Genomic DNA, 27,084 nt, shown 5'->3' with positions numbered 1-27,084 from the left:
TCCATTCATTTTGGGAGCATCCTGGTTTGTATGGTTCAACCTTCACTATCCAATAGTCATTTCTTTTACACATTGAATCAAATTACTAAATGTTCCACTGAACTTGGGAACTAACTATTCTTATGTAAATGACTGAGTACAACTTTCTTCCTGTTTGTCTACACCTGACTACTTCAAAGCAACTTTGTCCTTCAATACTTAATTAATGATTGCATTGCATTAACAGACTTCAAATGGTCTTACCTGCCGAAGACCATGCAGTTCAGTGTCTGCTCGCTCCTGTTTTGATTTTGCCAACTCCAGTATCTGATCTTTCCTCTTCTCACGTTCAACTGATATGGAATCATAAAAGACACTGAATTTGTCTTTATTGCATCACAAGCATTTTGTATATAGAGGACCTAGGACTTACTGTGGCTGTAAAAAAAATCACTAAAAAAAAATTGGAAAATGTACAGTACCGTACAACATTACCAGCTAATATTAAAGTTTTTTGGATTTTATATAAATTATCAGGTTGCAATATATGCATTAAATTATGATTTCTTATAACTGGACAAAAAAAAGGGGGGGGGGGAAAAAGAAGCAAAAACACATCCTGAACACTTCAGAAGACAACATGTTCTGTCAGGTTGGTCTTTACTTAATATTATTTACTAGAATGGCTGTTTCAATTTAAAAAAAAATTTGAAGCAGTTTTTAAACAAGTAAATGGAGAGCAGACCACAAGATGTTACAAAGATCTGCACCCATGAGATTCAATGGAATAGACTTCAAGATCATTCAGGGGGAGGGAAATCACTACTTTGGAAACTATTTCTGAGGAAGGACATTGAAAGGTCTTCTTATGTTTTTTTCCCCTTAACCTCTGATCCTGAAACCAATGACACACAGTACAGCATAGTTCCATGGACAACAGAAGCCCTCCAATACCTCCCGTAAAAGCTCATCCTTCCTATGAAAGGGAGAGGGGAGCATCACAGTTTAGTCCTGTGGTCACTGGATAAGAAATCAAGTGCAGAACTGTTTTTCTCTCTTCCATAGCTCCAGGATACAAGGCCATTTGTAGCACATTACTGCTACCCCAGCTGGGATCAACTAACTTTGCATAGACCAGGGACTGACCTGAAATACTACTGGTTCACACATGTGGTGACTTAGCCAGGTAGGAGCTCCCTCAAGGTATTTTAGGATTCTTCACTTACCGGCTAAAGTGAGTTCATTTCCTAGATACTGCCTTTCTTGTTTAAGGCGAATAATTTCTTCCCTTTGTTCATTATTTTCCACTGTCTTTTCATCTAACTCATCTAAACAAAAAAGGAGAAAAAGTCTCAATTGATGGACTTTAATGGCTTCTCACTGCTGAGACAACCAGAAAACACGATTCTTCTCCTTGCACAATGGACAGCAAAGTTTTACAAGTTCAAAGTGGTAAAGAATCTTACAGCATGATGTTCGTAACATGGTCCAACTTTTAATATATTGGGATTCTCAACCCAGGGCAAGATCAGAGATAAATACATTTACAACATTTTCAACTTGCTCAAGAGGTTGTTCGTCAGCACTGAATTATGGGTATTTTTGTACTTTACAACAATTAGGACCGTTGTCTGAAGGGTATTTTTTTTTAAAAAGCAATTTCCAATTTCTCCCATTTTGTCCCTCTCTCCTAATATTACCATATCATAACGTTATGATCCCACAAACACCAGAAGCTGCTCTATACTTCACCCAAATAGTTATTCTTCATTTGTGAATCCAGACAGTGGCAAGTCATATTTGACTGGAGGGCCTCACAGCTGAGCCCAAACCACTGTCAAACAAGAATCACTGGATAGCAATCAGGAACTCGAACCCTGTCTGATTTTCATTCTCTCTAACCTAGAGTGCAGGGGGTCAGCTATAACAGCCCTAACCACCATCTAGCTGAAATCAGCTAATGCAGCCCAGACCAAGGATCAAAACTGGAACCTTCCTAGTCTGTATGGTGCAATATCATACACTGCAGTACATTTATCCAAATCACCAGGAGAGCTGTTAAGAACAGTATATTGGAACATTGCCTGCACAAGCACATTTCAACTGGGTTGAACATTTAAATCCTAACTGCCGTCATTCTCCTGAGAAAATAAAGAGCAAACAGCCCGCTACACTTATGTCATCATATCAGCATCCACGGTTGTTCTGTGATACCATCATGCTATGAGAGATAGTTTGGATACCACTACTACTTGAAAGTGTAAGTATAGTGTGAGTAATTTCATGAATCTTTGAAGGTGGCAGGACAAGTTGAGAAGGCAGTTAAAAAAGCATTATGGGATCCTGGGCTTTATTAATGGAGGCATGGAGTACAAAAGCAAGGAAGTTATACTAAACCTTTATAAGATGCTGGTTAGGCCTCAGCTGGAGTATTGTGTTCAATTCTGGGCACCACACTCTAGGAAGGATGTCAACGCCCTTCGAGAGGGTACAGACGAGATTTACTAGAATGGTGCCAAGGATGAGGGACTTCAGTTATCTGGAGAGACTGGAGAAACTGGGTTGCTCAGAGGTGGTTATGGGGAGATTTGATAGAGGTGTTCAAAATCATTAACGGTTTTGACAGAGTAAATAAGGAGAAAATGTTTCCAGTGGCAGAAGGGTCGGTAACTAAAGGGCACAGATTTAAGGTGATCGGCAAAAGAGCCAGTGGCAACGAGGAAACATTTTTTTTTAAAACGCAGTGAGTTATAATGATCTGGAATGCACTGCCTGAAAGGGTGGTGGAAGCAGATTCAATAGTAACTTTCAAAAGGTAATTGGATAAATACTTCAAGGGAAAAAAATAACAGGGCTATGGGGAAAGAGCAGGCAATTGGGACTAATTGGATAGCTCTTGCAAAGAGCCGGCACAAACATGATGGGCCGAATGGCCTCCTCCTGTGCTGTACCGACGATGATACGATAATAAAATCAAGTGCACATTTTAAAATGTAGTGCTTTTTATGACCGCTGGGAGTCTGTGAGGCCATCCCAAATCACTGGTTATGTCAAAAATTACTGTATGAAATTGTTTTTTTAAAAAAAAAGGCAAAATATTTTTAACTTATAAACTTTTATTCTTCCAAGTACTGAATTGTCATTGCGATTTTAGTGGATCTCCTACTTTTATATTCCATTAAGCCCAGAGAGTAACCCTCCCACTTCTGGCAGAGTCACGGATGCCATCCCACCCTTCGCATCAACAGAGCTTAAGCTGCTATCTTTTTTCTCCACATTAAACATGATGTCTGTTTGTTTCTCCCCACCTCAAAATAATAACCCTGCAAGATCCCCAGCTATAACAATTATACTCCAATACCAGACAGTTTTCACTCTTTATTCCTCTCTACTCTCCAAATCTTCCTCTAAAACAGATTCTTTCAGACCAAAGGTATCTCCACCCTCTTGCTTCTTGCCTCCCATTCAAAAGGGAGTCCTCCCTTCCCTCCATTAAGGTCTCTCTTTCTCTCACCAGCTCTTCTACTGACTGTAAACAGGTTCTCCAAGGGACATTCTGTCACCTTCCCCTGCCCCAGAGTTTGGTTAATCTCACCCCTATCACCAAAAGTATCAATGCCTACAGCAATACTGAAATAAAGTTATGTGCGGTCAAATTTAGGAAAAATCTCGCTAAAAAAAAGTCACAAGAAGAATAAAACCTGATGGACCACCCGGCACCGGACACGATAAAGGCAAACCAAGCCCAGTCGGCCCTGCAAAGTCCTCCTCACTAGCATATGGGGACTTGTGCCAAAATTGGGAGAGCTGTCCCACAGACTAGTCAAGCAACAGCCTGACATAGCCATACTCTCAGAATCATACCTTTCAGCCAACGTCCCAGACTCTTCCATCACCATCCCTGGGTATGTCCTGTCCCACCGGCAAGACAGACCCACCAGAGGTGGCGGTACAGTGGTATACAGTCAGGAGGGAGTGGCCCTGGGAGTCCTCAACATTGACTCCGGACCCCATGAAATCTCATGGCATCAGGTCAAACATGGGCAAGGAAACCTCCTGCTGATTATCACCTGCCGCCCTCCCTCAGCTGATGAATCAGTCCTCCTCCATGTTGAGCACCACTTGGAGGAAGCACTGAGGGTAGCAAGGGCACAAAATGTACTCTGGGTGGGGTACTTCAATGTCGATCACCAAGAGTGGATCGGTAGCACCACTACTGACCGAGCTGGCCGAGTCCTGAAGTCCTGAGCTGCCAGACTGGGCCTGCGGCAGGTGGTGAGCGAACCAACACGAGGGAAAAACTTACTTGACCTTGTGCTCACCAATCTACCTGTCGCAGATGCATCTGTCCATGACAGTATTGGTAGGAGTGACCACCGCACAGTTCTTGAGGAGATAAAGTCCCGTCTTCGCACTGAGGACACCATCCAACGTACTGTGTGGCACTACCACCGTGCTAAATGGGCTAGATTCAGTACAGATCTAGCAGCTCAAAACTGGGCATCCATGAGGTGCTGTGGGCCATCAGCAGCAGCAGAATTGTATTTCAGCACAATCTGTAACCTCATGGCTCGGCATATTCCTCACTCTACCATTACCAACAAGCCAGGGGATCAACCCTGGCTCAATGAGGAGTGTAGAAGAGCATGCCAGGAACAGCACCAGGTGTACCTAAAAATGAGGTGCCAACCTGGTGAAGCTACAACTCAGGACTACATGCATGCTAAACAGCGGAAGCAACATGCTATAGACAGAGCTAAGCGATTCCACAACCAACGGATCAGATCAAAGCTCTGCAGTCCAGCCACATCCAGTCGTGAATGGTGGTGGACAATTAAACAACTAATAGGAGGAGGAGGCTCTGTAAACATCCACATCCTCAATGATGGCGGAGTCCAGCACGTGAGTGCAAAAGACAAGGCTGAAGCGTTTGCAACCATCTTCAGCCAGAAGTGCCAAGTGGATGATCCATCTCTGCCTCCTCCTGATATTCCCACCAACACAGAAGCCAGTCTTCAGCCAATTCGATTCACTCCACGTGATATCAAGAAACGGCTGAGTGCACTGGATACAGCAAAGGCTATGGGCCACGATAACATCCCGGCTGTAGTGCTGAAGACTTGTGCTCCAGAACTAGCTGCGCCTCTAGCCAAGCTGTTCCAGTACAGCTACAACACTGGCATCTACCAGACAATGTGGAAAATCGCCCAGGTATGTTCTGTCCACAAAAAGCAGGACAAATCCAATCCGGCCAATTACCGCCCCATCGGTCTACTCTCAATCATCAGCAAAGTGATGGAAGGTGTCATCAACAGTGCTATCTAGCGGCGCTTACTCACCAATAACCTGCTCAACGATGCTAAGTTTGGGTTCCACTAGGACCACTCGGCTCCAGACCTTATTACAGCCATGGTCGAAACATGGACAAAAGAGCTGAATTCCACAGGTGAGGTGAGAGTGACTGCCCTTGACATCAAGGCAGCATTTGACTGAGTGTGGCACCAAGGAGTCCTAGTAAAATTGAAGTCAATGGGAATCAGGGGGAAAACTCTCCAGTGGCTGGAGTCATACCTAGCACAAAGGAAGAGGTGATGTGGAGATGCCGGTGATAGACTGGGGTGGACAAATGTAAGGAGTCGCACAGCACCAGGTTATCGTCCAACAGCTTTATTTGAAATCACAAGCTTTCGGAGCTTTGCTCCTTCGTCAGGTGAGTGAAGGGTTACATAAAGGCACAGCATATATAGTCAGAGAACAATGCCTGGTGATTACAGATAATCTTTCTAACTGCCCTTTATCACACCTCAGCAGAGAGATAATCACAGCAAAGGAGTGAATGGTGTTCAGTCAGGTTGGTGATGGAAACATTACATCCAAGAATACTGAATACACAAGGGGTCAAATCACAAAGACACACAGAGAGAGAACAAGCCAACTACGACTTGAGTCTGGATGACTCTACGTCAGGTGGGGTTACGTGTAGCGTGACGTGAACCCAAGATCCCGGTTGAGGCCGTCCTCATGGGTGTGGAACTTGGCTATCAATTTCTGCTCGACGATTTTGCGTTGTCGTGTGTCTCGAAGGCCGCCTTGGAGAACGCTTACCCGAAGATCGGAGGCTGAATGTCCTTGACTGCTGAAGTGTTCCCCGACTGGGAGGGAACCCTCCTGTCTGGCGATTGTTGCGCGGTGTCCGTTCATCCGTTGTCGCAGTGTCTGCATGGTCTCGCTGATGTACCATGTTACGGGGCATCCTTTCCTGCAACGTACGAGGTAGACAACGTTGGCCGAGTCACAGGAGTTTGAACCATGTACCTGGTGGGTGGTATCCTCTCGTGTGATGGTGGTATCTGTGTCGATGATCTGGCATGTCTTGCAGAGGTTGCTGTGGCAGGGTTGTGTGGTGTCGTGGACGCTGTTCTCCTGAAAGCTGAGTAATTTGCTGCGAACGATGGTCTGTTTGAGGTTAGGTGGCTGTTTGAAGGCAAGTAGTGGAGGCGTGGGGATGGCCTTAGCGAGGTGTTCATCGTCATCGATAACATGTTGAAGGCTGCGAAGAACATGGCGTAGTTTCTCCGCTCCGGGGAAGTACTGGACGACGAGGGGTACTCTGTTGGTTGTGTCTTCTGAGGAGGTCTATGCGATTTTTCGCTGTGGCCCGTCAGAACTGTCGATCGACGAGTCGAGCGTCATATCCTGTTCTTACGAGGGCGTCTTTCAGCGTCTGTAGGTGTCCATCGCGTTCCTCCTCGTCTGAGCAAATCCTGTGTATTCGCAGGGCCTGTCCATAGGGGATGGCCTCTTTGACGTGGTTAGGATGGAAGCTGGAGAAGTGGAGCATCGTGAGGTTGTCCGTGGGCTTGCGGTAGAGTGAGGTGCTGAGGTGCCCGTCTTTGATGGAGATTTGTGTGTCCAAGAATGAAACCAATTCTGAGGAGTAGTCCATGGTGAGTTTGATGGAACTTGTTGATGTTATCGTATAGTCTCTTCAGTGATTCTTCGCCGTGGGTCCATAGGAAGAAAATATCGTCGATGTATCTGGTGTATAGTGTTGGTTGGAGGTCCTGTGCAGTGAAGAAGTCCGGCTCGAAATTGTGCATGAAAATGTTGGCGTATTGGGGTGCGAATTTGGTCCCCATGGCTGTTCCGTGTGTTTGGGTAAAGAACTGGTTGACATTGTGATCCAGGATGAAGCGGATGAGTTGTAGGATGGCGTCTGGAGATTGGCTGTTGTTGGTCTTGAGTGCTGAGGCTGTCGCAGCGATGCCGTCATCATGGGGGATACTGGTGTAGAGTGCCGAGACGTCCAGCGTGGTGAGAAGTGTTCCTGGTTCAACTGGTCCGTGGGTGCTGAGTTTTTGTAGGAAGTCTGTAGTGTCGCGACAGAAGCTGGGGGTTCCCTGTACGATGGGTTTCAGGATGCCCTCGACGTATCCAGAGAGGTTCTCACACAGGGTTCCGTTGCCTGATACGATAGGACGTCCGGGTGTGTTGGCTTTGTGTATCTTTGGGAGGCAGTAGAAGTCTCCCACGCGGGGAGTACGTGGGATGAGAGTGCGTAGGATGCTTTGAAGGTCTGGATCGAAGGTCTTGATCAGTTTGTTGAGCTGGTGGGTGTGTTCTTTGGTCGGATCTGCGGGTAACCGTCTGTAGTGTTCCTGGTTGTCCAGTTGTCGGTATGCTTCTTTGCAATCGTCCATTCTGTTCTGTATGACGATGGCTCCTCCTTTGTCCGCTGGTTTGATGACGATGTTGCGGTTGGTCTTGAGAGCGTCGATGGCGTTGCGTTGTGCTCGGGTGACATTCTGGACTGTCTTCTGAGTGCAGCTGATGAATCTGGCGTTGACGCATCTCCTGACAGCTTGAGCATACATGTCAAGCTTAGGACATCAACCCTCCGGAGGGGTCCAATTTGACTCTTTAGGTTCATGTCACGCTACATGTAACCCCACCTGACGTAGAGTCATCCAGACTCAAGTCGTGGTTGGCTTGTTCTCCATACACAGCGAAAAAAAGTTATCTGTTTTTAATACAACTGGTCATTCTCTCTCTCTCTCTCTCTCTCGGCCTTTCTGGTCGCTCTCTCTCTCTCGGCCTTTCTGGTCGCTCTCTCTCTCTCGGCCTTTCTGGTCGCTCTCTCTCTCTCGGCCTTTCTGGTCGCTCTCTCTCTCTCGGCCTTTCTGGTCGCTCTCTCTCTCTCGGCCTTTCTGGTCGCTCTCTCTCTCTCGGCCTTTCTGGTCGCTCTCTCTCTCTCGGCCTTTCTGGTCGCTCTCTCTCTCTCGGCCTTTCTGGTCGCTCTCTCTCTCTCGGCCTTTCTGGTCGCTCTCTCTCTCTCGGCCTTTCTGGTCGCTCTCTCTCTCTCGGCCTTTCTGGTCGCTCTCTCTCTCTCGGCCTTTCTGGTCGCTCTCTCTCTCTCGGCCTTTCTGGTCGCTCTCTCTCTCTCGGCCTTTCTGGTCGCTCTCTCTCTCTCGGCCTTTCTGGTCGCTCTCTCTCTCTCGGCCTTTCTGGTCGCTCTCTCTCTCTCGGCCTTTCTGGTCGCTCTCTCTCTCTCGGCCTTTCTGGTCGCTCTCTCTCTCGGCCTTTCTGGTCGCTCTCTCTCTCGGCCTTTCTGGTCGCTCTCTCTCTCGGCCTTTCTGGTCGCTCTCTCTCTCGGCCTTTCTGGTCGCTCTCTCTCTCGGCCTTTCTGGTCGCTCTCTCTCTCGGCCTTTCTGGTCGCTCTCTCTCTCGGCCTTTCTGGTCGCTCTCTCTCTCGGCCTTTCTGGTCGCTCTCTCTCTCGGCCTTTCTGGTCGCTCTCTCTCTCGGCCTTTCTGGTCGCTCTCTCTCTCGGCCTTTCTGGTCGCTCTCTCTCTCGGCCTTTCTGGTCGCTCTCTCTCTCGGCCTTTCTGGTCGCTCTCTCTCTCGGCCTTTCTGGTCGCTCTCTCTCTCGGCCTTTCTGGTCGCTCTCTCTCTCGGCCTTTCTGGTCGCTCTCTCTCTCTGCCTTTCTGGTCGCTCTCTCTCTCTGCCTTTCTGGTCGCTCTCTCTCTCTGCCTTTCTGGTCGCTCTCTCTCTCTGCCTTTCTGGTCGCTCTCTCTCTCTGCCTTTCTGGTCGCTCTCTCTCTCTGCCTTTCTGGTCGCTCTCTCTCTCTGCCTTTCTGGTCGCTCTCTCTCTCTGCCTTTCTGGTCGCTCTCTCTCTCTGCCTTTCTGGTCGCTCTCTCTCTCTGCCTTTCTGGTCGCTCTCTCTCTCTGCCTTTCTGGTCGCTCTCTCTCTCTGCCTTTCTGGTCGCTCTCTCTCTCTGCCTTTCTGGTCGCTCTCTCTCTCTGCCTTTCTGGTCGCTCTCTCTCTCTGCCTGTCTTTGTGATTTCAGTATTCTTGGATGTAATGTTTCCCTGACCAACCTGTCTGAACACCATTCACTCCTTTAATTGCTGTGATTATCTCTCTGCCGAGGTGTGATAAAGGGCAGTTAGAAAGATTATCTGTAATCGCCAGGCATTGTTCTCTGACTATATATGCTGTGCCTTTATGTAACCCTTCACTCACCTGACGAAGGAGCAAAGCTCCGAAAGCTTGTGATTTCAAATAAAGCTGTTGGACTATAACCTGGTGTTGTGCGACTCCTTACAAAGGGAGATGGTAGTGGTTTTTGGTGGCCAATCAACTCAGCTTCAGGACATTGCTGCAGGAGTTCCTCAAGACAGTGTCCTAGGCCCAACCATCTTCAGCTGCTTCATCAATGACCTTCCCTCCATCATAAGGTCAGAAATGGGGATGTTCGCTGATGATTGCACTGTGTTCAGTTCCATTCGCAACCCCTCAGATAATGAAGCAGTCCGAGCCTGCATGCAGCAAGACCTGGACAACATCCTGGCTTGGGCTGATAAGCGGCAAGTAACATTCGCGCCAGACAATGACCATCTCCAACAAGAAAGAGTCTAACCACCTCCCCTTGACATTCAACGGCATTACCATTGCCGAATCCCCCACCATCAACATCCTGGGAGTCACCATTGACCGGAAACTTAACCGGACCAGCCATATAAAAACTGTGGCTACAAGAGCAGGCCAGAGGCTGGGTATTCTGCGGCAAGTGACTCACCTCCAGACTCCCCAAAGCCTTTCCACCATCTACAAGGCACAAGTCAGGAGTGTGATGGAATACTCTCCACTTGCCTGGATGAGTGCAGCTCCGAAAATACTCCAGAACCTCGACACCATCCAGGACAAAGCAGCCCGCTTGATTGGCACCCCATCCACCACCCTAAACATTCACTCCCTTCACCAGCGGCGCACTGTGGCTGCAGTGTGTGCCATCCACAGGATGCACTGCAGCAACTCGCCAAGGCTTCTTCAACAGCACCTCCCAAACCCACGACCTCTACTACCTAAAGGACAAGAGCAGCAGGTACATTGGAACAACACCACCTCCAAGTCACACACCATCCCGTTCCTTCATCGTCGCTGGGTCAAAATCCTGGAACTCCCTTCCTAACAGCACTGTGGGAGAACCTTCACCACACGGACTGCAGCGGTTCAAGAAGGCGGCTCACCACCACCTTCTCAAGGGCAATTAGGGATGGCCAATAAATGCCGGCCTCGCCAGCGACGCCCACATCCCATGAACGAATAAAAAAAATGTATGCATTGGCTGATCGTTGGTCCTTTCAGTAGTTATGTAACTTTTTTTGGTTGGTATCTTATCATTCCATACTTTTCTCAGGCCAGACTCCACCAAGCAGTCTCACGATCACTTTCCCTTCTGTCTTTCTCGCTCCCTACCATACTTCTTCCTCTCTTTTCCCCTCCTCTGCTTCTCTCTCGCTCTCTTTTCCCCCTTCCACTTCTCTCTGGGTCACCTCTTCCCCACTCCACCTCCCTCTCTCCCTCCTCCTTCACTCTTTTCCAAATCAGCAATACACACCTTCACTATCTAGCAACCCCTGCTGGTAAGTATGTGTGTGTGGATATTGAGCAAGGCTCAGCTGTGATGCCCCCAGTCACATAGCCTGCCAATGCTATCTAGGATCACCGATGGCCACAAGGATGAGCCAGCACCTTCACAAGAGGAGGAGAAAAAAAATAGAAAATAAAATTTAAGAAGAAAAATGATTTATCTAATGAAGGAAGAATAAATTGACAAACTTGATGGTCAGAATGGAGTCAATGATCATAAACACAATAAATATTATAAAGATATAAGAACCATATTTTCTAACATCCACAAAAATTACATCTGAAAATTCCCAAAGTTGTCAACCAGAAGAATTCCATAAAGCACAAAACCTCCAACAGCCTTAACCAAATAAAATATTAGGTTCAAATCTTGGTACATCAGAGAAAACCCTTGTAGGATTCTCCGAATTGGAATTAGGAAAAGGAAAATTGGAAAATAAATCAACCATTCCAGCACATCTACAAGTGGCTGGTTCAAAATAAATTTTGAGAGAAGCATAGTCACCTGCCCATCTGCTTAATCAGGAATAATTTAAACAGGTTTGCAGTGCTAAAACATTACTGCAACCTTTGAGAAAATAAAGCTGCTTTAATTTGGGTGTTAGCTTAACTCAGTGGTAGTGTTCTCGCCTCTGAGTCAAAAGTTTTATGGGGCAAGATGCACTCCAGGTCCTAAGTACTTCAATGTCAGGACTGAGAGTGTGTTGCTTTGTCAGACATGCCATATTTTGCAAGGCATTAAACCAAGGTTGCATCTGCCTTTCAAGTGTATATAAAAGATCCTATGGCACATTTTCGAACAAGACCAGGGAGGTCTCCCAATGCCCTGACCAACATTCACCCCTCAACCAACACCATCAAAACAGATTAACTGATCGTTCATTGCAATGAAGTCTGTGGGAGTTCTTATGCACACACTGGCTGCCACATTTGCCCACAAAACAGTGATTATACTTTACTGACTGTGAAGTACTTTAGAAGGACCTGAGATATTGAAGGCAATATATAAATGTAAGCTCTTTCTTTACCCAATTTGTTTTAGTTTATTGTTTCGAGTTTACTTTTTACTCCTAAAAGTTGAGAGAGCTAGCATATGTCTACTCAATGGGCTGGATTTTCCTGTTCCTGTGCCCGGTCGCAGCAAATACAGGAAAATTGATGGGAAGAAGCACATGCTCCTAATGAAGCCCTCACAACTTCCCGCCCATTCATTTAGAAGGACTGAAAAGTGGGGCAAGCAATTATGGATGTGCGCTCCTCTCCCCCTGATTTTTCTTGTATTTGCTGCACCCAGGCCATCCAATATCCCCAGGCACAGGAATATGAAAATTTGCCCCAATGATTTCAATGGTACTACCATGTAGCTATATTGCACATCAGATCCTGACTGTGCAATGATGAACACTGGTGAATAAGTAATCACTTGGTATCATTATTGCATTGTGACTGGCTTATGATTACATAATGTATCATTTAATTATCTATAATAACCAAATTGTTATCCCCCATATCAAACATAGATTAATAACACTTTAATATTTCAACGGTAACCCATAACCTACCTTTAAGTTTGCAGATTTCATGTCTTAGTCTCTTTGAATGTTGTTTGCAATCATGCACCTCTTTTCTGGTGTTTGTTTCATTTAGCCTGGCTTCTCGTAGTGCACCCTCTAAGGTTTTAAACCTAGCTGTAAGATCCATGATGTGATTGGTAGCTTCAACCATATCTTTGTCCTATACAAAAAGTAACAAAACAAACATTATTGCAGCATACAAAGTGATTCTCAGAATCCAAACCTAAATTCTGATATAAGCCACATCTTCAAGTGGACTTTTATGTCCTCTAATATGGCAGTACAATTTAGATTGAACAGCAATACACCAGGGCCAGAATCACAAGCCACATCTGGGTGGATAACAACAACAGCGTGTATTTATATAGTGCCTTTAACATAAAAAAGTCCCAAGGCACTTCATAAAATGAGATTAGAGGCAAGAGGCAAGAGGTGTTGAATGCTGTATCCACTGAAGTTATCTGAAATCTAAGGTCAATTACCAAAAACGTTATTATGCCAGACATAGAAAACTTTAATATCCTTCCTTCAAAAACTACTGGCTTTAATAGCATAGGTGCTGTATAATGATCTAACCATGACATACTATTCATTCCATTCATTATAAAATTCAGGTGTATATGGGAACATAGGTTTTAAGATCTGCTTATAGTTGAGATCAGAGGACATTTACTGAATATTGACTGAGCATTTGCTCAGCTTTTACAGCATAATTTTAGTACCTTTAATTCCAGCATGGTAGTGAGTTCCTGTTCCCGTGCCTGTAACTGTCCCACCTGGGCAGAAAGCTCCAGCATGGAGGAATTTAGACTTTTGTTCCTGTCCTGGTTGAGGCAAGCAGAATCCATCAATACAATTTAAATGGTCATTTACGAGGCAGAATTGTTAATACTAACTATGGTTTTATTACTGACAGTCCTACCTCTAGCTCTTCACAATTGCTAGCAGCCTCTGCTGCTTTTTCAGACATTTCTTGCAGCCGTTGCTGGGTACAGGCGAGTGATTTTAGACAATCAGCTTGCTGAGATTCCAAAATTTTTTGTTGCACATTTAATGTTCTAATGATCTCATTTCTGTTCCGCAGTTCATCTATTAAAACACAATGTTACTGACTGTTTATATAGTAACTTTTTAAAAACTGGATTATGCATTTATCCATTCACCCTTTGCACATTCCTGATCTGGAGAGAATGTTTTCCTTTTAATCCAACAAAATTGATGTGTTTTAAAAAGAATGATTTATAATGAGTACACTAGGCATCTTCACCGCTTTGTCTCTTAAAGGCAGCAACCTGTGCTGGGTTGGTTAGTAATCCAATGCTAGGTGACAAAATATGTTTCTGCACCTCGCCTCAGAAATGGTCTCTCATAGGGAGGCCAGCCAATTTGTGATGAATTAATCAGAATAAATTATACGCAAGGCTGTCTTTTTTCAGACAAATACTCAAGGCTAGGGCCGCAGCAAGGCCTTATTATGGGAAATTATTTTTTCCTCTCTTCCTTCATGAAAGCAGGGACTAACACTGGGTTTATAGTTCCATGGGTGTCAGATGTTCCCTTGTACTAGACAGTACAATGAATCCTGATATTGTTTATGAAATCATGCCACTGGATTGTGGGGAGCAGTGATTTACAACACCCCCACTGGCAAAAAAAGTGATTTCAAGAAAAGAATTCTGCTAATTTATCCAGAACAGCACATTAAGTCTATAGGGTGCTCCAAGGCGGTAACACATCTCAAGACTGAGATGATAAACTGTTGGCACTTAGCTTTCGTGGATGACCCGCCTGGATATGTTATAATCTTTTATGAAACGGTACTAACGTTCCACTTTGGCACATCTCTCTTCTAGGCCGAGTATGCGCAGGCGATCCTCCTCCCATGCTAGAAGCTGCTTCTGGTGTGCAGCCACCATTTCATTTAACTCTTTGTCCCGATCTTTTAATTCTGCAACAAGCAGCTGTAACTCATTGCGTTGTTTCTGAATGGTGCCATTCTCCAGATCGGCATTTGCATTCTGGGGATAAAAAGGTAATGTCATAAGAATTTTTGTCCCGGTTTTTGTTTCTTGTACTTGAAACACTATTGTTAGATTACTTTATAAAACAGGATATCACTGATCACCAGTGGGTTTATCATAATCCTATACCTTGATAAAAAGTTGAGTTATATATTAGTAAAAATCTGAATGAATAGGATTTATTTATACTCCATAAAAATGACAACTGAATACATAATTTCCCCTATCAATCAGGACAGCTCTACTCACCAATCTACAAAGAATATATGAAATGTGGATCACTTAATCAGTTATGGTTCAAAACCAGTTATGGTTATTCTGATGAATCTAAAATATTTAATTGAATTTTCAAAATTGTTGATAAAACTACCTTATGAATGGAAATTATGTAATTTTCTGATAGAGATTTAATTTTCTTCTAAAACACATTTCAGTCTTCCTCCTGTTATTTATTGATCAGCTTTTACTCCAAATTAATCCATTAGTGAACTGGCAGTAGTCACAGAAAAGGAGACAGATTCTGATGTCACAGGATACTGTCTATGTTCATAATATTTCAAAGTCAGCCTGCCCACAGAGGTCTTCATTCTAACTGGATAACATGAAGTGGAGCATGAGTAGGCCTTTCAGCCCATGGAGTCTGTTCTGCCATTCATTTACATTAGGGTTGATCTGTACCTCAACTCCATTTCACTTGATACCGCTACCTAATAAAAATCTGTCGGTCTCAGTCTTTAAAATGTCAAGTTCCAGCTTTTGTGTGAAAAACTGCCTCCTAAATAGCCTAGCTCTAATTTTATTATGTCCCCTTGTTCTGGATTCCCCCAACAGAGGAAATAGTCTCTCTGCATCTACCCTATCCCTTTATCATTTTAAACCATGTTATTTTTTGCTACACGACTCTCTAATCTCTGTATTTATACAGCCCCTCACAACAATCAGGAGGTCTGTAGACAACTCCTACCAGATTCTTGCATCCTTTGCTGTTCCTTAAATCTACCCATCGTGTTTCCACTGCCTGATCACCCTTACCGAAATCTGCGGTAATTGTGTATTTTTAAAATCAGTATTACTACTCACTCCCCCTCCTTTCCCAATTTCCCTGTCCCTTCTAAAGATCCCATAGCCTGGAATATTTAGCTCCCAATCATGCTCAGGTTGTAGCCAGGTGTCTGCAGCAGATACTACATTATACCCCTTAACTGAATTTATGCTTCTAACTCATTTGTTTAATTTCGTGCAATCGTGTACATAACTCTTATCTGGGAGACTGTCCCCACGCTGCCCATATATTCTGCTGGTCTTTGTCTCATAACTTTTTTTAAAAATGTAAATGTGGCTATTTCCCACCAACCCCCCTGCTAACTGGTTTAAATCTTCTGCTACTGCCGTATTTATCCTTTCCACAAGGCCATGGGTGCCTCCCCGGTTTAGGTGAAGGCCAACCCATCTGTGGGCCTTCAAAGAAGGCGTTCTTTGGCCCCAAATATGATTCCAGTGTCCCAAGAATCTGAAACCCCCCCTTCTACACCATCCTTCCAGTCACAGGTTGACAATCTTAATCTTTCTCTCCCTATCTGGTCCAGCATGTGGCACTGGGAGTAATCCAGAGATTACTACCTAGAGGTTCGGCTTCTTAATGTACAACTTAGCTCCTCGAAATATCTTTGTAGAACTTTGAACCTACTCCAATCTATGTCATTGGTTCCCACATGAACCACGACTTCTGGCTGCTCACCCTCTTATTCCAGAACCTTTTGAATTCGCTCTGCCATGTGCCAAACCCTGGCATCTGGAAAGCAATATACTCTTCAACACATCTACAAAAGGAAACTATCTATCCCGACTATAAAATCCCCCACAATCACCACTCGCCTAGTTTTACTACCCATACTGTTTCTGCCAGGGTAACCCCTCTCCGCCCAGTGCCTTGTAGTCGCTCATGGTTATTCTCCTCTATGTAACCGTTTTTGGCCACATCACTGGTACCTAAATACCTATTAGGCAAATCAAGTTCTACAGATGAGAGCCCCATTCTACTCTCACCTTCCTGCCTTGTCTGTCGATGGTCACCCAGTCCCCCTTACCAGTTTCTCTATTCCTGTGCGGTGACCACCCTCTGGAACGTCTGCTCCAGAAAACTCTCTCCCTCCCGAATGTTGCAGTCAGTCCAGTTGACTCAAGTTGTGCAACTTTCTGCTCAAGGAATGCAACCGTCGTACACTTCATACATATGTATTCACCCTGCATGGTATGCGAGTCCAGACAGGTCCACACCATGCATGCCGCCCACATCACTCCAGACTCTAATCCTGCCATAAATATTTATATGTTTAACCTAACAGATATTTAATCCAGATTTGTTAAGTTATTGTTTATTGAATTTATTCTATCTACTCACTCCAAGTTATTATTTTTACTTAATATGTTTCGAAAGTTGCTTTGTCATACCCCTGGAAGCTATTGTATAGTGAAAACTATAAATTAAGAGTTCAGATGAATAATTTCTTAAAAAAATATTTAGTTCTTTCTTGCCACTACTGCTCTTCACTTGTAGGTTCTTTTTCATTTTTGGTGGGTGGATGGGAAAAACAATCCAGTAATGGATTGGGGCTTGTACTATGAAAAGACAGTGGCTGATTCACCTGCTAATAATCCTAAATGATGGTGACAGAGTTTGCTGTGTCCTATTCAGCAAATCTGAGTGTTAGGGAAGACTCCCAGAAACCTCAGCCTATTCCCAAGTTCCTACTGCACTCGGCCTTTTTCTGCGTTATACATTCTATGCAATCTATGTAAATAGAACTGAGCCAACACAATGGTCGTAAACTAAGCCCAGTCCAACATGACACTCTTTCCAATGTATGAGCATAGCTCAAGAGCAGAAAGAAAGAATTTTAGACACAGTTTCCCTACTTGATCATTTCCCGGGGAAAGCAGTCTCTAAATTTACAGATCCTAACTATATTCCAACTTCATGGAATGTAGGTACTGGATGTTGAATTACACTGTTGTAATGTAAGATTAAAGAACAGCACCTCATCTTTCAGCTGGGCACACTGCAGCCCTCTGGTCTTTAGTAACTTCAGACCTTAGCTCCACCCTCTTCACAGCATAGGGTGCTTGCAATGTGGGGAGTGTCTGTCAATGTCTGAGAGATGGGGAAGACAGGTTTGTGTTTGGTTTGGAAACCCTCCGTCAGGCAGTGATGGGGGTCTGGATCCTTGGTATGGACCAGTTCTTTTTCTCTCCTCACGTCTGAAGGATCCACCTTGCTTTGCTTGCATTTTCAGTTTTCATTTCATTTCTGCTGCATCCACAACTTTACTATTTTTTTCCCCTCTTTCTTTCTCATGCTTTTCATATACGTGGTTGACAGGTACACACCCAAAGTGTCAAAACTTGCCTTTTCTCTTTACATACTGGCCTGTTTATTTCCAACATGTTCAGTTTTTAATATCAGATTTCCTGCATTTGCAGATATTCCTTTTTGTTTTAATGTCAATGGTACTAATTTAGAACTAGATGGTGCATAACTATGTACGGCAGCAGACCTCAACCTGAGCAGAGCCAAAGAGGGAAACCACAAATCTCAGGCTATAATTTTTCTACAAAGAGGGAGGAAGAAAAGATAAATAATTAGATGATGGTCACTAACGGATACTTTTGTGTGCTACCTAACAACCAATTGGTTATGGTCAAGTCATCTGACTCCCAACCAGTAGAAGACCTTTGAGGACATAAAGAGGAAGTATTCCAGCATCTCTACTGACCATTCAGGTTTCCAGTTGAATTAAACTATTACTTTACATTACACTATTACATTAGAAAATATTAAGGACAAGTCCTAGAGGTGGGTAAAGATGGTTTTAATCACCATTTCAGTATTTGGGCCCATTTCCAGTCTCAAACTATTTGGTCCCCCGGCGAGCAGAAGACCAGAGCTCTGGCCTCTGAATGCTGAGTTGACATCTAGCAGGGTATTCGCATCCGGTGGGAATGGAGTGGCGACTCCATCTCATCCAGCCAGTTCTCCTGGTAGGGAGTTGTGAGTCAGGCTAACGGCCTGCCCACGTAAAAAGGGACTTTGTTATGGAAACAATCCAGAGCACGATGTAAAGCAGTGGAAGAAATGGGTTTCCTCATGTGCCACCAGGCACAGAAGAAGGAAGAGAAAAATATTTGGTAGCCTGGCTTGGCTCCACTCAAACCCCATTAGATATTACTCACGTTTCTTGTACAGCCATTCAATACTGGAACTGGGTGGATGGCTTTTGTAGGGCAGGTTTTATATCTTGCTGCATTTGCCAGAGCAAAATCTTGCATTTTCCCAAAGTTCATCTTTGAATCCCCAATAGATTTTGAACAGCTAACATTCTCTAATGAAGGCTGAGGAGGCAATCAAAAATCAAATGTTACTTTTACAAAATTCGTAATAAGTGTATCAAGACTAAAATTACTATAAAAATGTTTTAAAGTCTAAAGAATATAAGGGGCTGTAGCATTATTGTGTTCACTAGAGGTCCATGGTAAAAGTCACAAGGAATTAATGGGCACTGAGAGTTTTCTCTTTAGAAAATAGTGCAGACAGGATATTAAAAAATTGTAACAAGCATCATATGTTATTTACTAGATCTGCAGTATTAATGTAAATGAAGCATTAAAAGATAAGACAAAAAAAATCCAGCAATTGGACACACATCTAAAATCTGTACATAACTCCCAATCTCAGCTATGCTGCTGGGGAGAGATACCGGCCCCGATTTTAATTTGGGGGGGGGGCAAGTCTCAAAGCGGGTGGCACACCTGAAGAGTCCGGGGATGTGGAGGCCCAGCCAATCTTAACAGTCGGGCCTCATTTGGATAAATATTCTTGGGAGTCCCGCATAATCCCGGCCTGATCTACCACCTGGCCGGTGGGCGGGAGCGTGAATTTGACGGCAGGGAGAGACCGTAGCCAGGGCCTCGTGGGAACGGTCGCCGGCAGTAAATAAGGGGAGGGGTGGAGTGAGGTTGCACCGCGACCGGGGGGGTCAGATGGGATTGTAAGGGGGGGGGGGTCTTGTAGATGTAAACGATCCGGCGGAGGCCGGGGCTGAGGAGGCCCAAGGACTCCTCGCCGAGCCTGGGAGCAGCACTCCTGTTCCTCCTGGCCCACAAGGAGTTCTCATCTGAAGTCATTTTTTAAACACGCAGCTTGGTCTCTTCTGGTCATTTGGTACCTGTGCTTCGGCTGTCAGGTTGCATGCAGTGCGGGACTCCCCCTGACACATTTAAATCATTATCATGGCACCGATGACATGATTTTGCATTTCAGGTAGACCCCCGCCTGCCTGTAGCCGGAGCCTCGGCCGACTTTAAAGTCAGCGATAATGAAATGGCACCAGGCAGGAACGGAGCGACCTCAGGTCTAATCTTAACCCCTCTCATACGCCGTTCTTGCTGGGTGGGGGTTAAAATCGAGGCTACTGAGTTGAAGCCGAAGAGGGAGGTGGGGAAACTACAGGTAAAGTCACCAGAGGCCACTACCAGCTGTTTCAGAGAACACTAGTGTAAGCCAGTTATTTTTCGACTCTTATCAGCAGACAAAACCTCAAAGGAAAGGCCTTGCACTCAATTGTAAATAAATAAATAGTACATAAATAATACTTTTAAAGTTTCTTTTAATTATCTTCCTTACCGTAGGTTTTGGAGTGCTAAGCCACTGTTCAAGGTGACTTTCTAGAAGAGGGTAAAAACACAATCCATTAATACCTGCAGAAATTATTGCTTGGTAAAATCCAATCAGTGCTATGGAAACAAGTATGCATGACTTTTCAGGTTAAGGATCCATCTTAAAATGCATGCACAATACCTGAGGCAGAACTTGATGCATTTACTGGATTCCTGGGGTTAATAAGAGCTGAGTCTCCAGAAGGGAGGTCCCCTTCCATTTCAACACCCGGTACCTACATTCAATGAAATACAAGAAATTTAAAATTGGATGCATTTTTTTTAAATAAGGTGATTGACAGCTAAGCATCAGTTCTTATTTCATCAGTATAAGTATGCAATTCAAAACCAGAGTCCAGAGCAGTGCATTAGACCTCACATAGTGCTATAGTTTTGCATGTGTGCACCATTTTCAAATCCAGTTTCTCAATGTAATTGTTGCAACGGTATTTTTCTTAAAAACCAAAATAAACCGTACAAGATTCAGAGGAGAACTAGCAAGCTAGAAGGGGAAAGAACAGGCAAATTTAAGCAGGGGACGTGGCGGATCGGCAGCGACTGGATCTGTTTGGATTCGGTTGGACCGGGCCGATGGCCCTGGGTTTGTGATTAGCATCTGTTGTGGACTCCAGGGCAGGCATCTCTAGGTGATGGGGAGCTGTGTTCACAAATTACCTTTTATAATTAACCAATAAGGATGCACTGGGTTGCCCCAGTGACATCAACTGAAAACCAAATAAATAAATGTGCCCCCTTTTTAAAAGGGGCACAACTATTAACAGAACTTAAACAAAAGAAAAAACAGGCAGATTTGAAAAATATCAAAACAAAAATGCATCGTAATTGTACTTCATTTAAAATATTGTTATGAATTTTCAACAAAGGTATGAATAATTAAGAAATACTATTTCTCTCACTTCTGAGGCATCAATGTGAAGGGAGAGAAAAAGGAAACAAGTGGATCAAAAATCTTTCAGATGGGAAAAAGGGAACAAATAATGCAGCAATTTTGGGGATGAACTAGGAATGACCAAAAAAAAGTCTGTGGGGACAGTGGAGGAAGTAAGAGGAGAAAAGAGGGCAAATGAGGGAAAACCAAGAGGAAAAGTAACCTTGGGAGAAGAGGTGGGAATTTAAAAAAAAATTAAACATATAAAATCATGCACACCATTGTATTCACTTGAAAATAACATGTGTCCAAATTCAATTTAAAATTACATCATGCAGTATGGTTAATTCCAATTTTGCCTGATCTCTTCCCTTCTGGTTACCTGGCTTCAATCTTAAAAATACATGCATCCATACAGGGATATAATCTGCAGCTGATTACAGGGAAATTGTACAACTAGCCCATGTTATTAATAGATAGTACCATGTTACAAGGCAGTCACTCATCAAACGGACCCTCATGATCAAACAGATTATCAGTGTCATATTAACCCAGGGATAGATTACTGTCCATAAACAGAAATGTAAACAATCTTACAACACCAAGTTATAGTCCAACAATTTTATTTGAAAATCACAAGCTTTCGGAGGCTTCCTCCTTTGTCAGGTGAATGTGAATGTGAATGTGACATTCACCTGACGAAGGAGGAAGCCTCCGAAAGCTTGTGATTTTCAAATAAAATTGTTGGACTATAACTTGGTGTTGTAAGATTGTTTACATTTGTCAACCCCAGTCCATCACCGGCATCTCCACATCATAAACAGAAAAGATAATCAATATAAAAATAGCAATACATACTCACCATTTTACAAAAGTTGAAGGCTGTGGAATTTAGTAGTAAATTCCCAAAAGTGAAAAACTGGGTAGAGGTTAACTTATAAATATGCCTGTAAGCATGCAATATAGTTTGAACTGCAGTGATAGTTTATTTGACTGAATGATATGGGGACATTTTACAAATAATGATAAAATGATGTGTTATCACTTCAGTTATGATGCCACAGTAGTACCAGCCAGCCAATCAGCTCACAGCTATCATGCTGGACTCAGGCTGGCACTGGCCATCTCCTTTTCTGGCTAGCAACCACTCACTATTAACCTTTGTGATAGATGTAACTACCAACACCTCCACCTAAGCACTGCACAGCATTAATTACACAAGTATGCTCTCAAACCTGAAATATTTAACTCAAGCCTGAGATTGGTTCTTATTGTATCATCACTTCACTGGCTCTCCACCCAAATTAATTAATTTATTTGTAATCATCACCAGTATAATAAAGGGTTTACAAATAATGGACTTTGGTCCAATTCTGGACCAAGAGAATAGCCACTGTCTTTATATTAAGGGCTGTAAGTACTGTACTGGATACACTGATTATTTCAGCCATGGTCAGTAACTGGGCTTTCATTTAAACAGCATGAAAGATTCAACACACCAGAAGGGAAGTATGTCAGAGGCTTTATTTAGGGAATTGAAAAAGGACAATTTTAGTCACAACTGGAAAATAAATACTGATTTCCAGTGTCTGTACTCTAGGAAAGAGCACTTTTCAGCGTAGAACATAGGAGTCTTAGAGGTACTTTGATAGTAAATGGAATGGAAAAGATTGATCTAAAGATACTACTTTAGAACAATGGGACACAGTAAAAGATAACTTTAGGACTGGTATCAGAAGACAGAGAATGATCAACACTCGGAATGGACTTTCCGGGCAAAGTGGTGGAGGCGAAAACCCTGAAATCATTTTAAGAAACCACTATATGCAGCAACGGGGGTAATGTCGGGATATCCTGGACGGATGAATTAAGACGAGCCATCTGGCCTTCCTCATCCTGAAGTGTTTTTTTGTGATCCCGCCCCCCTCCCCTTAAATGGAGCGTTTGCCGGAGTTCGCTGAAGGAGCCATTGTGATCATATGTAATTCAGCGCAATGTTTGGCCTGAAAATATCAGCGCGACATCAGTGACAAACCAGAAAGATCTCACACCCTGAATCGCAGCGGCACCCCGCTCCGCTTCATCCGTCTCTCGGTAACCCGAACCCCGCTCCGCTTCATCCGTCTCTCGGTAACCCGAACCCCGCTCCGCCGGCTCTACTTCATCCGTCTCTCGGTAACTCGAACCCCGCTCCGCCGGCTCTACTTCATCCGTCTCTCGGTAACTCGAACCCCGCTCCGCCGGCTCTACTTCATCCGTCTCTCGGTAACTCGAACCCCGCTCTGTTTGTGGCGGCCACCGTCAGCGCGACCGGCGCAGAAGGGCCTGGCTTGCCACGGACATAGGTGTCTGCACAAGAAATGTCAACGGAAATCCTTGTGACAATTCACTATTTATTTATACAAATACTACATTATGTCATCAAGAACATATAATCACAGATACAGATTTTTCTTCACTATTATAGAAATTAGTTCCGGCAATGCATTAGGCTGCCCATTTCGTAGTATCTTAGCGGCAGCGGAAGGGGAGGCCCCTCAAGACGTGCGCAGGGTTCGCTGTGGCTGAGCGGTTCATTGAGGCGATTCGGTTCACTCTATGAATAACATATTACCGGCGTTACATGATTACACTGGAAATTGGTGACAGTCGGAAAGGTATGGAGCTCGTGTGGTTTACTGTGAAAGCGGGGACGACTGGGCTGTACAGGTGTTAATTCCGGCACTCGAGTGGGGGCAAAAGGTGGTTTCCAGGTGTTAATCAGACCATCCATTCCTGAAATTAGTTATTTTATTTCTCCTCTCTTTCCCCTTTTTAAAAAAACATTTTGTTGATTTGTTGTTGGACATTATTCACTTGGTTCATTTTAGGTTTTGCTCGCTCTAATTAGCGGTATACTTGTTCCATAACACAGGTTTGTGCACAGATCAGCTATTCCATTTCTGACTCTTGTTATGCAAAACAGATTGTAATAACCCAATCAAATTTTAAATAAACCTTTCCTATATGCTAAATTATCTCCTAAAACCATAAAATCGGGTGCATACTGACTTGTACCTGGCTGTGTCAGCACACCCCACCCTAGTTTAACTAGGGCATTTAGTTTTGCCACTTTTTTGCTGAGTGCAAAGCTGAACAGGGACAGGATAAGGATAAGGCAGAGGTTGAAGATTGTGGCTGGAGTTCTGACATTTTTGCTGATCAATTTATTGGAAATCTTAACTATTGTTTCTACCTCCCATGTTGTGGTACAATCCTATACAGACCAGAAGATCCCATGTTTGACTCCTGATCTGTGCTGAACCAGCAGATCTCGGGCCTAGTGAGGGGATGGGAGGAAAATAAGTTTGCATTCCTGCTCGTGATCACTGTCCAGTGAGCCTTGCTGAAATATGTGTGTGTGCAGATGCAGTGGCAGAGCTAGATTTGGCCGACTTAGCAGGAAAAGGACCGAGCTAGGAACTGGGGAATGCCGACATGTCTAGTCTGAAGGCTGGGCCAGGAACCACACAGATTTGGAGGCTGAGCCTAGAGATCGGAGACGGGTGATGAAGGTTCCTGACAGCGAAATGGAGATGGTCCTCCAAAGCCACGTTGACTAACCTCAGTCACTGGGGGGAATCATTACCCCCTATTACCCCCTACTGGCTTCGCTACCATGTGAATGTCGGGTTATTTTGGAATTCCACTAGACTAGTCACGTAATGTGTTCTCTCAGCAGTCTTGATGCGTCATAGCAGGTGGCAAATCAGCTAAACGTCTGATACAGCAAAGCAGCTGTGCAAATCAGAGCAGATTGTGGTACTGTATTAACTTGCATGTAGGCTGCATTTTAAAAAAAAACAACAGTATTTGTTTAATTTGTGAGTATGAATTATAGATCAGTTTTTTTCCCTGGTGGGTAGAGAGCTCATATTTGGGGTGTGGTCTATCAGCACAGGCAGGAAATAAAGAGTTGCATTTATATAGCACCTTATCACATCCTCAGGATGTCACAAAGGGTTTTACAACTAATTAATTACTTTGTGTAGTCATTGTTATTTTGTAGGCAAATGCAGCAGCCAAATTGTACTCAGCAAGATCTCACAAACAGCAAATGAATGAATGTCTGGATAATCTGTTTTTGGTGGTGTTGGTTGAGGGAGAAATATTGGCTGGGATACGGGGAGAACTCTCTACTCTTCTTATAGTGCCATGGGATCTTTTACATCTATGTAAGCAAGCTGATGGGGCATTGGTTTAACATCTGACGATGCAGCACTCCCTCATTACTGCACTGGAGTGTTAGCCTAGATCATGTGCTCAAGTCTGTAGTGGGGCTTAAACCTGTGATTTTATGATTCTGAATGCTACCAACTGAGCCAAGTTTAATACATCTATAGGCATCATATGGTGTCAGCTTGGTTCAATAGTAGTACACCCTCTTGTGAGTTCAAAGATTGTGGGTTCAAGTCATAGTATGGATTTGTAAACATAATCTAGGTTGACACTTAAGTACAGTAATGAGGAAGTGCTGCATTGTCAGAGATACCATCTTTAGGATGAGATGTTAGTGTTCAGGTGGACTCTCATGGCACTGTTTGAAGAAGTGTAGTGGAATTCTACTGATGTTCTTGAGCAACAATAATCCCTCCTAATCAACACTACCAAAACCAGATTAACTGGTCAGTCATCTCATTTGCTGTTTGTGGGCCCTTACTTTGTAAAATTTGGCTGCCGTATAACGGTGACTACACTTCAAAAGTACTTCATTGGCTGTGATGTGCTTTGGGATGTCCTGAGGACTCGAAAGGTGCTACATCAATGCAACTCATTTTTTTCCAAGTGTCAATATAGTATCCTTCAATACTTGGTGCTATCCAAATATATTAGAAGGCAGGGATATCCAGGTAGCAGATATTAATGGTGTAAATCCTGATGGGGATTGCAGGGGTCAAACTATTCTATTCCCAAGAAAAAGTATTTGGTAATAATTTGAGATACAACCGTGATGCAAATTGGAATGAAGGCCATTCAGCCCCTTGAGCCTGTTCCACCATTCACTTAGATCATGGCTGATCTGTATCTTAACTCCATCTACCTGCCTTGGTTCCGTAACCCTTAATCCCTTTGTCTAACAAAAATCTTACCAATCTCAGTTTTGAAATTTTCAATTGACCTAGCCTCAACAGCTTTTTGGAGGGGGGAGTTCCAGATTTCCACTACCCTTTGTGAGAAGAAGTGCTTTCTGATATCACCCCTGAATGGCCTAGCTCTAATTTTAAGGTTATGCCCCCTTGTTTTGGACTCCCCCACCAGAGGAAATAGTTGGCTGCGTCTACTGCCACTGCTATGGTGGCAGAAGCACATTCAGGTATTGCCACCGACAGGATGTGGGAGGAGAGTACTCACCCAACCCTTTGTCTGGGTAATTTGATCCAGTCTGCTGCAGAGTAATTCAAGTTCTCTGGAATGTGAAATTTGATCCAGTCATTGTCAGACAGGCACAGTGCTCACACTGAAACAAAAGCAAAATACTGCGGATGCTGGAAATCTGAAATAAAAACAGGAAAAGCTCAGCAAGTCAGGCAGCTTCTGTGGAGAAGAAAACAGAGTTAACGTTTTAGGTCGAAGACCTTTCGTCAGAACTGGAAGACATTAAAGTTTTTAAGCAAGTACAAAGCTAGGAAAAGGGGGAGGGAGGGAAGGAAAGAACAAAAGGGAAGGTCTGTGATAGGGCAAGAGTGATTAAATGACAAATGGGATGATGCTGCAAGGCAAGGAAGGTGGAAATGGGACAAGTTAAGAAACAAAAGATTGATCAGGAGTAGCTGTAAATGGCAACAGCAGAACCATTACCAGCACTTGCTGTCTGAAAAAATGGCAACAGTGGTCATGATCTGAAGTTATTGAAATCAGCATTGAATCTGGAAGGTTGTAAGGTGCCTAAACGAAAGATGAGGTGCTGTTCCTCAAGCTTACATTGAGCTTTATTGG

At 43.9% G+C, this 27,084-nt stretch overlaps 1 protein-coding gene across 2 annotated transcripts in view; it reads right to left on the bottom strand.

Annotated features, from left to right (window-relative positions):
- LOC137309138 (coiled-coil domain-containing protein 62-like) overlaps nucleotides 1-23,437 on the bottom strand; it is a 29,422-nt gene extending 5,985 nt beyond the window's left edge. For both annotated transcript variants that reach the window (XM_067977435.1, XM_067977436.1), the window contains exons 1-10: nucleotides 23,160-23,437; nucleotides 20,362-20,455; nucleotides 20,188-20,228; nucleotides 18,738-18,896; nucleotides 14,312-14,504; nucleotides 13,409-13,575; nucleotides 13,209-13,310; nucleotides 12,475-12,646; nucleotides 1,206-1,307; nucleotides 244-332 (exon numbers count right to left, since the gene is read on the bottom strand). In XM_067977435.1, coding sequence (XP_067833536.1) covers nucleotides 244-332; nucleotides 1,206-1,307; nucleotides 12,475-12,646; nucleotides 13,209-13,310; nucleotides 13,409-13,575; nucleotides 14,312-14,504; nucleotides 18,738-18,896; nucleotides 20,188-20,228; nucleotides 20,362-20,455; nucleotides 23,160-23,228 — 1,188 coding nt within the window. In that variant the 5' untranslated portion in view covers nucleotides 23,229-23,437. The remainder of the gene's footprint in view (nucleotides 1-243; nucleotides 333-1,205; nucleotides 1,308-12,474; nucleotides 12,647-13,208; nucleotides 13,311-13,408; nucleotides 13,576-14,311; nucleotides 14,505-18,737; nucleotides 18,897-20,187; nucleotides 20,229-20,361; nucleotides 20,456-23,159) is intronic.
- Between the last annotated feature and the right edge of the window lie 3,647 nt (nucleotides 23,438-27,084).

The sequence above is a fragment of the Heptranchias perlo genome, unplaced genomic scaffold, assembly GCF_035084215.1.
Source record: "Heptranchias perlo isolate sHepPer1 unplaced genomic scaffold, sHepPer1.hap1 HAP1_SCAFFOLD_1482, whole genome shotgun sequence".
NCBI classification, from domain to species: Eukaryota; Metazoa; Chordata; class Chondrichthyes; order Hexanchiformes; family Hexanchidae; genus Heptranchias; species Heptranchias perlo.
Note: the sequence above shows the minus strand (reverse complement) of the source record. Positions and strands in the feature narration are given on the sequence as shown.